Below are 13,140 nucleotides of genomic sequence, written 5' to 3'. Positions count from 1 at the left end.
GATGACGCCGCCTGAGAGCGGCTGCGCGATGTCTCGCACCGTGAAAAGTCCTTAAAGCGACAGAATCACCTCAAAATCTCTCATCAGCCGTTAAAATTTTCACTGAAAACCAGCTTAATTTTCGAACCGTGTCCACTTCGATGTGTCTCACAGGTTTAGAAAAAATTTTGATCAAACAACGCGCCAGTCTCTCAGCAACTTCTCAGACAAAGGAATTCCGACGAGGGGCTGGATGACTCCTCCCACAAGGAGTGCTCACAGGCGAATGACGTCACCGACAGGCATGGAAAAACTCACGCATGCGCACGAGGTTCAAGCATGTCTGACGTAAAACATATGACTGAAATCATTTAGTTTTTGAAAAAATAAAAGGACCGTTACTTATTGACAGCCCTCGTATATGAATTTTTAACATTTATGAAACACTTCTCTAAATAAATAACTGTACATTCTGAAATAGAACTATTAAGTGTTGCATGTGCTAACCAAGGACATAGGGTCACTGACCCTGAAGAGATTCCCTCCTTGGCACAGTGATCTATTCAACAATTCAGTGTTACAACCAAAACTATGATACATACACTTTTCTTTCCTTTATATTTGACATCCTTGACCATGAAAACATACCACTAGAACTTGGAATCACTTTTATGTCTTATTAGTTCAAAAGTTATTGTATAAAAATGATTTTTTTTCGGTAATGGGCGGTTTTTCTTCTGGATCTAGCTCCATAACATTTGAGGCTACATCAAATCTGATGACACCTTACTGAATCAGTACAGATTCAGCTACAATCTGGTGTTAGTTGTGCATCTCTAGCTTCATTTGTCACCTCACACTGACACTTTTCTATTTTCCCTATATTTTTGGCATATTCTGGATCACCAGATCCGGAATCCGGATCCGATCATCACCAAACTTGTTGTTTGATAGAACATTTGACTATGTTACACCCTAAACTTTTTTCAAGCCTTTCTGCCTTGTTTTTGTGGAGTAGAAACATAGAATGTCAAAATTCCCCTATCCCGCAATGGTGAAGATCCTTTAAAAAGTTCCTGGATCCGGATCGTGATCCAGAATCACCGCTAAAATTTATCACTTGTTCCTCTTGTCATTTCCAACCACTCCACAAAATTTCATCAAAATCCGTTCAAAATGTTTTGAAGTTATCCTGCTGACAAACAGACAGACAGACAGACAAACAAACAAAAAACTAGATCGAAAACATAGACCCGTCCTTTGGATGGGTAATAATGACATTCTTTCTTCCCAGAGTCTATGTGACTGTGGGTGTGATGAGGGCTGTGTAAAGTTACTGACCTCATGGAGAGCCTCGTTGGCTACTTGGTGCCCAGAATCTAGAGCGGAAGGAATTAAATGAACAGCGGGTGATTCATATTTCCTCTGTGACAGCATAATTTTCCTAGACCCTAAACTGACAGAATAAACAGGATAATAATCCAGTCGCTTTATTCACACATATAAGACAAACTGTCAAACTTAATGAACGAAAAAAGCGGTTTGAAGAATATTAAAACTATAATATTACATTGTCGTACTGTGAGTTCCCTGAAAAAAGTTTACACAGTGAACAACTTGCAGCAGAGTTCCAGCAATTTTTTCACTTACACCATCAGCAGTGGGAAGCAACCACAGCTATACTTACAAGCATGAAACAGGTGCAGGACCCTCACTCTCCACCTTTCTAATCAGGTCTCACCTCCTTTGTGCCGTTTGGAGTTTTGTTTGTCTTGGACTGCATTGGTGAAATGTTGTAGGCCTCAGTCTTCTGGTACTTCTCCAGCTCTCGCATGTAGCGCTCCTTATCGCGCTCTGCCTCATCCAAGTATCGCTGCAGAGGGGAAAAGAAAAGGTGGGGCAACATCAGAAAAAAAAATAAATAAAAAAAATAAATATATATATATATATATATAAGATTTGGTAAAAGAGTTTAAATTACATTATGTTCCTGAAACCATACTGCGTCGCTTGCCAAAATACACACCTGCTGTTTGTACAGAGACAAATCAGACAGACACATTCACCATCCCTAAGGAGTTACTGGTTATTGTAAAGTAAGTCCCTTCCTGCATTACCACAGCAGATCCAAGGTGGATCTGCATGTTTATTTGGCACAGGTTTAACACAGGATGCCCTTCCTGACACAACTCCATATTGGAGAATGAGCAGGGGTGGGGTTTGAACCAGGAAGCTTCGTCACTGGAAATAAGCACACTTAACTGCTTAGCCACCACCCCTCACCCAATAGTTGTTGGATACTGTGATAAGGAAAAACTGCAGAGTGCAAATATTGTTTGTTGCACCAATCAGTTTCAGCTTAATGGTGTAGGGGAACAGAGAAGGAAAACAAATCCAGGCTCAAGCCTACTATGTAGCATTGGGAGAACTAGCTGAAATTTCACATTCTCTAATCCACTACACCATGAAGCTGAGTAATGGACAATTTGACCCATTTGTCAATAGGAAAACTGCTTATTACCTGAGAGAAAATTTGCCATATAAAAAACCCAAGCAATCAATTGAGCTCTCATGCTGGCATAAAACAGTGCACATCACAAGCAAATAAAATGTCAAATGAGCTGACTATTCTCAATAAATCTCTCTATAACACTATGTAACAAATTTTAATTTTTGTTTTGTTCCTGGGTACACAGTGGGTTTTCCCAACCTGTTATGCTTAAATAAATAGAAAATAGCTGTTATTCCACAGAAACGTTGCTTCTGTGATCAGGACAATGATATTTTGAAATTTGTCTGTTTTCAAGAATATTCTCGATTCGCCTTCACTACTACTTAGTAGTCTTCTAGAATATTCTTTAACTGCTAGAACTGCCCAGAATTTTCTAGAAGTTTCCAGAATTATCTAGAAATTTCAAGAAACTTTTAGAACTTTCTAGAACGTAAAAAAATAAATAAAATCAAAGTTTGTGCTGAATGTAGTCATTTTTCCATAGACTTTAGACATAAGCAGTTGAAATATAACACTTAGAAGCCAGGAACAAAAATTGTGTTACATAGTGTAATTTTTGGTGCCATATGCTCAGAGAAATTAAGTCAAAAACATGGGAAAAGTAGCATAATTTCACCTCTGATAAACACACAGAAACCTCAAGCTGTCAGGAAAATGCCCAGAGTGGAAATTCATCTTTGGTTTCACCATTGACATATCTCAAGACAGTAGGACATACAGCACATAATAAAAGATTACAGAATTTATCCTCTCCTTTCGTGTGGCCTGGAGAAAATTCTTAAAGTGTGTTTCCTCTCCCGAAAATGTTGACTTGGCAGTGTTTGTAGATTACACAGTGGCACTGCGCCATGCTAAGCTGTTACCATAGCCCCAGTGTCAGTAACACTGGATCCATAGGCTGATGAAGGGACATTTGTTTTCTGTGGAGTGCCACGCAGTAGAACAATAATTCTATGTGGCTCTGTGTATGAACACAACAGGAGTGAAATCAGAGACACCATTTTCACACATCATTATAATTATTACTGTTCAGTCCTATTGAGACGTATGTGATTTTGCTTAGTTTTTTCTAAATACACTGTAGGTTGCAAAGAGGTGGAGATGGACATTTGTTGATCACAAAATACAAGAATTTGATTTGAAAGCCAAATTAAAGCCATATTATATTTGGAGACCAAAACAGTCCAGACTGACTGTGTGTACTGGAGCAAATCATGAAGTGGACTTCAACTCAACACCGGTGGCATGACCTTCAGGCAGGTGATAGTCAGCACCTCATTTTATGGCTGAAATGTCTCTGAATCTGTGTGCATTTTTCAGATGCTATATGGCTAATTTTATTTTTATCAGCTACATCAGGACTTGCACGTTAAATAGTTGCAAGTAATGATTCATAATCTGGTATAATTCTTTTAAAAGATAGTGTTGATTGGATGGTCCTGCAACAGGCTGGCATCCTGTCCAGGGTGTACCCCGCCTCACACCCTATGACTGCTGGGATAGGCTCCAGCCCCTGTGACCCAATCTCGAATAAGAGGTTGGAGATGAGTGTGCAGTGATAAAGTGGACCATGAAAAAAAATAACCTAAATATTTTTGGCGAGCGCCGAAGGCCCAAAGCCCCTGGCAGGGGGTCTGAAAAATTTGAAATCTCAGATGCATTCTGGTGCATTTTCAGGTCTATTTACGCACTTCTTCTTCTTTGTCTTTTGGCTGTTCCCATTAGGGGTCACCACAGCAGATCAATCTTTTCCATCTCACCCTGTCCTCTGTATCTTCCTCTGTCACACCAACCACCTGCATGTCCTCCCTCAGCACATCCATAAACCTCCTCTTTGGCCTCCCTCTTCTCCTCCTGCCTGGTGGCTCCATCCTCAGCATCCTTCTCCCTGTATACCCTGGGTCCCTCCTCTGCACATGTCCAAACCATCTCAATCTCGCCTGTCTTTGTCTCTAAACCGCCCCACCTGAGCTGTCCCTCTGATATGTTCATTCCTAATCTTGTCCATTCTTGTCACTCCCAAAGAGAATCTCAACATCTTCAGCTCTGCCACCTCCAGCTCTGCCTCCTGTCTTTTTGTTAGTGCCACTGTCTCTAAGCCGTACAACATAGTTGGTCTCACTACTGTCTTGTAAACTTTCCCCTTCACTCTTGCTGATATTCTTCGGTCACAAATCACTCCTGCCACCTTTCTCCACCCACTCCACCCTGCCTGCACTCTCTTCTTCACCTCTTTACCACACTCTCCATTACTTTGAACAGCTGACCCCAAATATTTAAACTCATCTACTTTCACCACTTCTACTCCTTGTAACTGCACTATTCCACTGGGCTCCCTCCCATTCACACACACATGTACTCAGTCTTGCTTCTACTGACTTTCATTCCTCTTCTCTCCAAAGCATATCTCCACCTCTCCAGACTAGACTCAACTTGCTCTCTACTCTCAATACAGATCACAATGTCATCTGCAAACACCATAGTCCATGGGGACTCCAGTCTGATCTCATCCGTCTAGCTGTCCATCACCACTGCAAACAAGAAAGGACTCAGAGCTGATCCTTGGTGTAATCCCACCCCCACCTTGAATGAGTCTGTCATTGCGAGTGCGCATCTCACCGCTGTCACACTATTCTTGTACATGTCCTGCACTACCCTAACATACTTCTCTGCTACTCCAGACTTCCTCATACAATACCACACCTCTTCTCTTGGCACCCTATCATAAGCTTTTTTCTAAGTCCACAAACACACAATGTAACTCTTTCTGTCCTTCTCTGTACTTCTCCAACAGTATTCGCAGAGCAAACATTGCATCGTAGTGCTCTTTCTCGGCATGAAACCATATTGCTGCTCACAGACAGCTAGGCTGTTTGCTAAGCCTAGCTTCTACTACTCTTTCCCATAACTTCATGCTGTGGCTGATCAACTTTATGCCTCTGTAGTTACTGCAGCTCTGCACATCACCCTTGTTCTTGAAAATAGGAACCAGCCCACTTTGTCGCCACTCCTCAGGCATCCTCTCACTTTCCAAGATTTTATTAAACAATCTGGTTAGAAACTCTACTGCCATCTCTCCTAGACATTTCCATGCCTTCACTGGATTGTCATCTGGACCAACTGCCTTTCCACTCTTCATCCTCTTCATAGCAGCCCTCACTTCTTCCTTACTAATCTCTTGTACTTCCTGATTTACTCTCACCACATCATCCAGCCTTTTCTCTCGCTCATTTTCTTTATTCATTGGCTCTTCAAAATATTCCCTCCACCTTCTCAGCACACACTCCTCACTTGTCAGCACATTACCATGTGCATCTTTTACCACCCTAACCTGCTGCACATCCTTTCCAGCTCTGTCCCTTTGTCTGGCCAATTGGTACAAGTCCTTTTCTCCTTTCTTATTATTCAACTTCTTGTACAGCTCGCAATATCCCTTTTCCTTCACTTTTACCACTTCTCTTTTTGCCTTACGCCACATCTCCTTGTACTCCTGTCTACTTTCTTCATCTCTCCGACTATCCCAAAACTTTTTCGCCAACCTCTTTCTCCTTATGCTTTCCTGGACCTCTTTGTTCCACCACCAAGTCTCCTTGTCTTCCTTCCACTGTCCAGATGTCATACCCAGTACTGTCCCAGCTGTCTCCCTCACCACATCTGCAGTACTTTTCCAGTTGTCCAAAATTGCTTCCCCTCCAACCAGTGCTTCTCTCACCTGTTCGCTAAATTTCACACAACAGTCTTCCTCCTTCAGCTTCCACCATCTGATCCTTTGTTGAGCTCTCACTCTCTTCTTCTTCACCTCTAAAGTCATCCTACAAACAACCATCCTATGCTGTCTAGCGACACTCTCTCCTGCCACCACCTTACAGTCTCTGATTTCTTTTAGCTTGCATCTCCTATAAAGAATGTAGTCCACCTGTGTGCACCTTCCTCCACTTTTATATGTTACCCTGTGCTCCTCCCTTTTCTTAAAGTAGGTATTCACCACAGCCATTTCCATCCTTTTTGCAAAATCAATTACCATCTGTCCTTCCCCATTCCTATCCTTGATACCATATCTACCCATTACTTCCTCATTACCTCTATTCCCTTCACCAACATACCCATTGAAGTCTGCTCCTATCACCACTCTTTCATGCTTAGGCACACTCTCCACCACCTCATCTAACACACTCCAGAAATCTTCTTTCTCCTTCATCTCACAACCTACCTGTGGGGCATATGCACTGATGATATTCATCACCACCCCTTCAATTTCCAACTTCACACTCATCACCCTGTCAGACACTCGCTTAAGCCGTGGTCACAACCCGTCGTACTTGCACGTGCGTGCAGTCTACTTGCAAAAACGTGGGCTAAATTTGGAGATCCGTACGTCTTAAGTACTGCCTCAGTATGAATTTAGGAGCACGCAGACACGGCGTAGAGGGTTTAGTGCATGCAGAACTTTCGCTGCGGTCAGGCTGCGGATTCACCAGCAGTACAGATGATGCACGTTGTGAGTACTGCCTCAGTACGGATTCAAAGCGGCACATTTTCATTCAATTACTATTGAATTAACCAACCGTAGGCAGTACGGATTACGGCACTCACCACATACTATGGAGGCCGACAGACTTGCATGCACGACGCAGCTTCTCACTTGAACTTGGACTTTATTTCCAAACGTCAGCAACACAGACACTCCACAGCTTCAGTCTGTTAACTAGCTGTAACTTTTCGAGGCAACACTCGTACAACTGACCGCTGCAGGCTGGACATGCTCATGCATCGCCAACGGCGAAAAACACCTGCTGCTCCGGTCCCGCGCATAAAAAAGAAAAGCGACCCCACACACACACTGCTTTATTGTCAACTCTCTTTATCGTTACACTCCTAGAGACGTGCGTTGAACGTACTCCCTCCCTCCTCTTGCTACTGCCTCCGTACGTTTTCACAAAAACGTAGTGGCCGTGGCATCCGCAGAAAACGTACGGCGAAAAAAAAAAAAAAAACGCACGGTGGGTTGTGACCGGGTCTTTAACCTCCAACACACTTTTAACATACTCTTCCTTTAAAATGACCCCAACACCATTTCTCTTCCTGTCCTCACCATAGTACAACAACTTGTACCCACCGTCGATGCTCCTGCTCTTACTTCCCTTCCACTTGGTCTCTTGCACATATCAGCCAGCTCTCTCCCTTTACAGTCATACAACCAACATTCAAAGTCCCCACTCTCATTTCCACCCTTCTAATTTTCTTTTTCTCCCGCTGTTTGTGGAAATGTTCTCCTCCTCTTCTTCATCATCGTCTTTTGGGGTGCGTAAATAGACCTTTTTTGAGGTCTATTTATGCACCCCCTCCAAAAAAATAAAAAATAAATTTTTGTTAGGTCAGGTCAATTTTTGCACCAGTCTTTTCACACATCTTGTATTGTGCTGTCTTTAAAAAACAAAACAAAAAACATATGTTGTGGCTCAGAAAGGTACATAGTAAAGGAAATGACAATTCAGAGACCTCAAAAATAATAATTCTCAGTATCAAGTATTTGTGGCACATTAATGAATCAACTAGTTAATCCTAGTTTTCCTAGTTTTGGCAGGAGCTTTGGAGCTATTGATAACCTTTCTTTTCAAATTCTTGGCCACCTTATGTACAGTTTGAGTTTTCAGTTGTTTTCCCTGGGAGAATCCCAGTTCTTGCCTGTGTTCATCTTTTTCTTTGACAAAAGCCAAAGAAATACAAATAGTGCTGATGCTGAAAGGTACTAAATTAATTTATTCACTTTTCATTTCATGTAAAAATAGAGGAAATCATTGCTAATCTGGCTAGACCTTGACTTAACAAATATTCTAAAAGGTGCATTAATGCTAAATTTATTTCTTATGCATAATGCCAGTGATAATCAAATAAAATATCTTCTTACCTCCCTGTTTGTTTTTCTGACAGGGTTAAACTCTCATCGGTATGCTAACGGCATTAGCATTGTTAGCAGCTTTGTTAGCTTCACCTGTTAGCTCCACTACCATGTAATCCAGTAATCATACAACTATGATTACTGGAAAAATATACTGCACATAACTTTTAATTTCCACAACAAAGTAAACCGTTATTAGACTCATCGCTCAGTCCCCAAAAATATGATTTTAGAAACACCCGAACCCAAACCAAAATAATCCTTCTTCTCTGGACTTTGTCTGCTTGCAAACCAACATGGAGCACTCCCACCACCAACTGTTTGGATATACAACATGAATGGATTCTGACACGTTGTCAAAGAAAACCCGGAAACATTCACCACGTAAGTAAGAACCTGGATTTCTGGGAATTTCAGAAAAACTTTCAGCACTGGTGTAAGTGTGAGTTTTGATTGGAGTGCTACATGCCCTTTAAGCATTAAGGCAAAGTTCCAAAAACTGTATATATATATATATATATATATATATATATATATATATATATATATATTCTTCAGCATGGGTTAAAGTAAAAATGATGAAGGGATACGCACACACTAAACACTGAATATATGTGTTTAATCAGTGGTTCCAAATCCATAAAACAGTACATTTGTCATCCCAAACAGACAACCTTTCTTCACAGTGATAACCACAATCATGAGTAGTTCTTTCAGGCTAACCTGCTTCTCCTCGGGGGGAAGCTTACTCCACTCATTGCCCAGCATCCTCGTGATCTCTGGAAAGGGCACGTCCGGACGCTCTGCGCGAAGCTGCTCCCGTCTGTCATTCATGAACCGAACGTAGCCTGTCAGGGGTGCTTTGGGTGCATTTCTGTCTTTCATTTGCTTCTTTCTCTTCTTCCCTTTGGTCCAATTGCCACGTTTTACTTTCTGAAAAGTTCACAAAAACAGATGTCTTTTAAATATGTGGAGAGCAACTACGCTTTCTGAATATTCCTGGAGTCTAAATCGGAAAACCTGAAATAATGTGCGCTATGTGTCTTCACCCCTTACCTCATCTCCATTTCTCTGGCCGTTACTGTCGGCATTACGTCCAGGAGACCCTGACTGCTCATCCATAACTTTTAAGCGTAAAGAAAAGATCTAGTGGGGGGACGGGGGGGGGAGAGAGACGCACCGTTAGAATAGGAACATCTGATACTAGTACAATGAGGTTTAAAGCAAAGGCACACTTCACTTGACAGCCTGTCTGAACTGTTGAAAAGGGTCCAAAACTTTTTCTACAATAAAATAAAGGGCAGGGGGTTGCTTGTCGATGCCGACAGCTGCACCAGTTCTGTGTAATGACTGATAACAGGTGTGCAGTAGCTTCGGTTTTCAGGGAGCATTTTCTTTTTAAATTCTGCTTCTGTCTTAAACTTTATTCATGGCTGTTCTTTCCTGAGGCATGGAAGCACGGTCACCGGGGAGACGGTTTAGCCAAAGAACTGAACCTTTGTTCTGTTTATATGTCAAACTCAATCCAGCACTGGCTCAAAACCTCCTCTGTCTTACAGTTCCTGAAACAGAAAATATCTTACTGCCATCAATCACCAGTGAACTAGTCCAGCATGGCTACAAGTAACGATTATTTTTTTTAACAATTAATCTATCGATTAACCAACTAATTTTTTTAAATTAGTCTATTGATTATTTTCTAAATAGTTGATTATCCTTTGGTTAATTTATCAGTAAGTGATAACTATAAATTCTACCAATAGCTTTCAACCTTGCATTCAAACATTTTGTCATAAAAACTCATTATTTTACAAATAAAACATAAAACTAGAGCACCGCGCTCGCACAGCTCAAACCTGCGCCAACACTAGTTTCCAATTCCACAAATTTTGACCTTGGAAAAAAATTTTAAAGGCCAAAGTCGTGTTAGAAGTAGCTTTTCATAAGCTAAAATAAAATACAAAATTCAGATCAAAAGGACTTTTTAATCTTAAAATCAAATATCCACTAAATCCACAATGCGGATCAGATGTGGATCAAACTTAGTCTATTCATTGAGAGTGCCAGTTTGCACCTCATTGTCATAAATGAGACACTTTTGATTGAGATATAATGCAAAATGTACACCAAATGGGCTTTTCAATATTAAATTCAAATGTCCACAAAATCCACAATCCGGATCAGATCAGGATCAAACTTTGTCAGATGATAGTGAGCACCAGTATGCACCTCACTTTCAAATATGAGAGTGATTGATTAAAATATAATGTAAAATATATATTAAATTAGGTTTTTAATGTTAAATTTAATGTCCACAAAATCTGTAATCTGGATCAGATCCAGATCAAACTTTGTCAGTTGATAAAGGATACAATCCTACATAGTAAGTCTCTTCAGCTGCTCTCTTGTTTTTCCACTTGGGATCGCCACAGCAGCTCTGAGGTGGATCTGCATGTTGAGTTGGCACAAGTTTTACACTGGATGCCCTTCCTGACGCAACTCTACATTACATGGAGAAATGTGAGAGGGGTGAGATTTGAACCAGGAACCTTCCACACCAAAACCAAGTGCACTAATCACTTGACCACATAATGCTCTCAAATATGGAAGAAATTTGATTATTTTGACAGAGTTATGAATTTAACTCCGCGGACTTTGGATCCACCGTTGGCCATCTTGGTACTCCTCAGAAGATGTGTGATGACATGCGCAATGTGCGTGTCCAATCGGAATTGGTTCTCCGTCACTTGGTTTTCCAAAATCCAATCGCAGGGCAGATTTACCTCACGTGATGTGGCAAAGATCATTTTCAGGAGTGATATCTTACTCGTTGGCCTGTCTGAATAGCCCCTAACTGCTCCAAATGCATTTTTGCATTTTTTGAACTTGAAAATTCTTCTCTGTTACAAAGTTAATCAATATGAGGACAAAGCTTCAGCTTTTAGCTCATACCTTTTTTGTTAAGGGTCCAAAAAAAGAACATTTTATTCATTTAAAAAAAATATATATATGATTTATCGGCCATGGGCAAATCAGCCGATTTATTGATTATCGGCATTTTTTCATCCAAATATCGCTATTGGCATCGGCCTCAAAAAATCCATATCGGTCGGGCTCTACCTGTATCATTGTAAAAAAGGGCCATTGCAATATAACAGAATATTTTATCTACCACTATAAGCAACTACTACTATAAGTACATTGTTGTGTCCGACGGCAGCCTGTACTCAAGGTTCTACACACACAAGGATATACATACACACACACATATTATATATATATATATATATATATATATATATATATATATATATATATATATATATATATATATATATATATATATATACACACACACAAATATAAGGGGTGTCACAACACATATATATGGATTGAACAAAACTGCATTAAAACATTTTTTTCATTCAACATTTATGAACTGAATTACATCTCTTGTCATATGCATTAAGCTGCGTTTACACATAATGACAAGTCACGAATGCCACGAAGTATACATTCTTGGCCGCTGATCAAGAATGTGATTATTTGAGGCAGAGATGTCAGGTGTCCTCAGGAACTGCTGCAACCTGTTACCATGCGGTATGATAAATGGCACGTGTTGTTGACGAATTATCAGAAACCATTACGCACAGTCAAGAATAATGCTCCGCGGTGTTGCGCGCTATTAGGGCATCGTTAAGTTTTGTCACAATGTGAATGAGGCGAATTGTCTCCACACACACTCCCATATTCATCCAATCGTCAGTTGCTGAACAACTCAGATTGCTCCAGTTTGCTCCTCAAAATCCACAGCTGAAGAACTTTGTGACTGCATGCTTAGTTGGGCTCTGTGCCATGGAATGGCGCAGAGAGCAGGAGGAGACGGAGAGAGCCGGATGTGTGGCTCCACGCAGCTCTCCTCTCATGCGTTTTCCCAAACATCAGGCACAGCAGCAGCAGCAGGTGGAACACCTGCAGGAGTGCACTGATGAGCATTGGAACAAAACTTTTAGCCATACTGCAGCAATGAAACTGAATGCACAGGGTTTAATTGTGTGCATGTCAGAGAAGAATGCTGTCACGCTCTATTAAGGATCATCACTAATCAAGACGGATCAACACTAGGGCTGCAGCTATTGATTATTTTAGTAATCGAGTACTCTATCGATTATTCTGGCGATTAATCGAGTAATTGGATAAAAAGTACTTTTGCGTTTTAAAACATTAACAGTCCAGGGCTCTCCCTAAGTAGTGGCACAATGTCACTGTGTCATCACGGAGATTGTCAAATTTAGTGTATCCATTTCTGTTTTCCTGGGTAATTATTTTTTCACATCTTTACAAGTTTTGGATCTTTCCTGGTGTCAGGAGCTCAGCCAAAGTCTTGACATTTTGCTGAAATGATGATGGGTTGTGGCTTTCTGTCTTTTGTTTTCCCCAACTTGTAAAATGTAACTATTTTTATTTATTTATTTATTAAGGTGGTGGACTGGGTCCCTGCATGAATTTCTTTTTAACACTCTCTCTGCGATTCAGCCAACATTTCATTTTCAGCTGGAGGTTGAACATGCAAGCCTCACAGTCACTGGTTTATTATTATTATTATTTTATTTGAGTTCCTGTGTTTGTGAAGCAATGTGTGTTGCCCCCCCAAAAAGCGAAAATTAAAAAGCGAAACACTCATTGTGAGTCACACAGAAGAAAGAGTGGACTTCTTCCAGAGGCTGTCTGTGGCCGGGACGGAGCTGTG

General features: G+C 40.8%; 1 protein-coding gene across 1 annotated transcript in view; it reads right to left on the bottom strand.

Moving 5' to 3' along the window:
* hmg20a (high mobility group 20A) overlaps nt 1-13,140 on the bottom strand; it is a 42,666-nt gene that overhangs the window by 22,089 nt on the left and 7,437 nt on the right. The window contains 5 exon segments of the mRNA XM_034175993.1: nt 1,321-1,358; nt 1,721-1,771; nt 1,774-1,852; nt 9,114-9,323; nt 9,447-9,536. Of these exon segments, the coding sequence (XP_034031884.1) occupies nt 1,321-1,358; nt 1,721-1,771; nt 1,774-1,852; nt 9,114-9,323; nt 9,447-9,512 (444 nt within the window). The 5' untranslated portion in view covers nt 9,513-9,536.

The sequence above is a fragment of the Thalassophryne amazonica genome, chromosome 8 (assembly GCF_902500255.1).
Source record: "Thalassophryne amazonica chromosome 8, fThaAma1.1, whole genome shotgun sequence".
NCBI classification, from domain to species: Eukaryota; Metazoa; Chordata; class Actinopteri; order Batrachoidiformes; family Batrachoididae; genus Thalassophryne; species Thalassophryne amazonica.
Note: the sequence above shows the minus strand (reverse complement) of the source record. Positions and strands in the feature narration are given on the sequence as shown.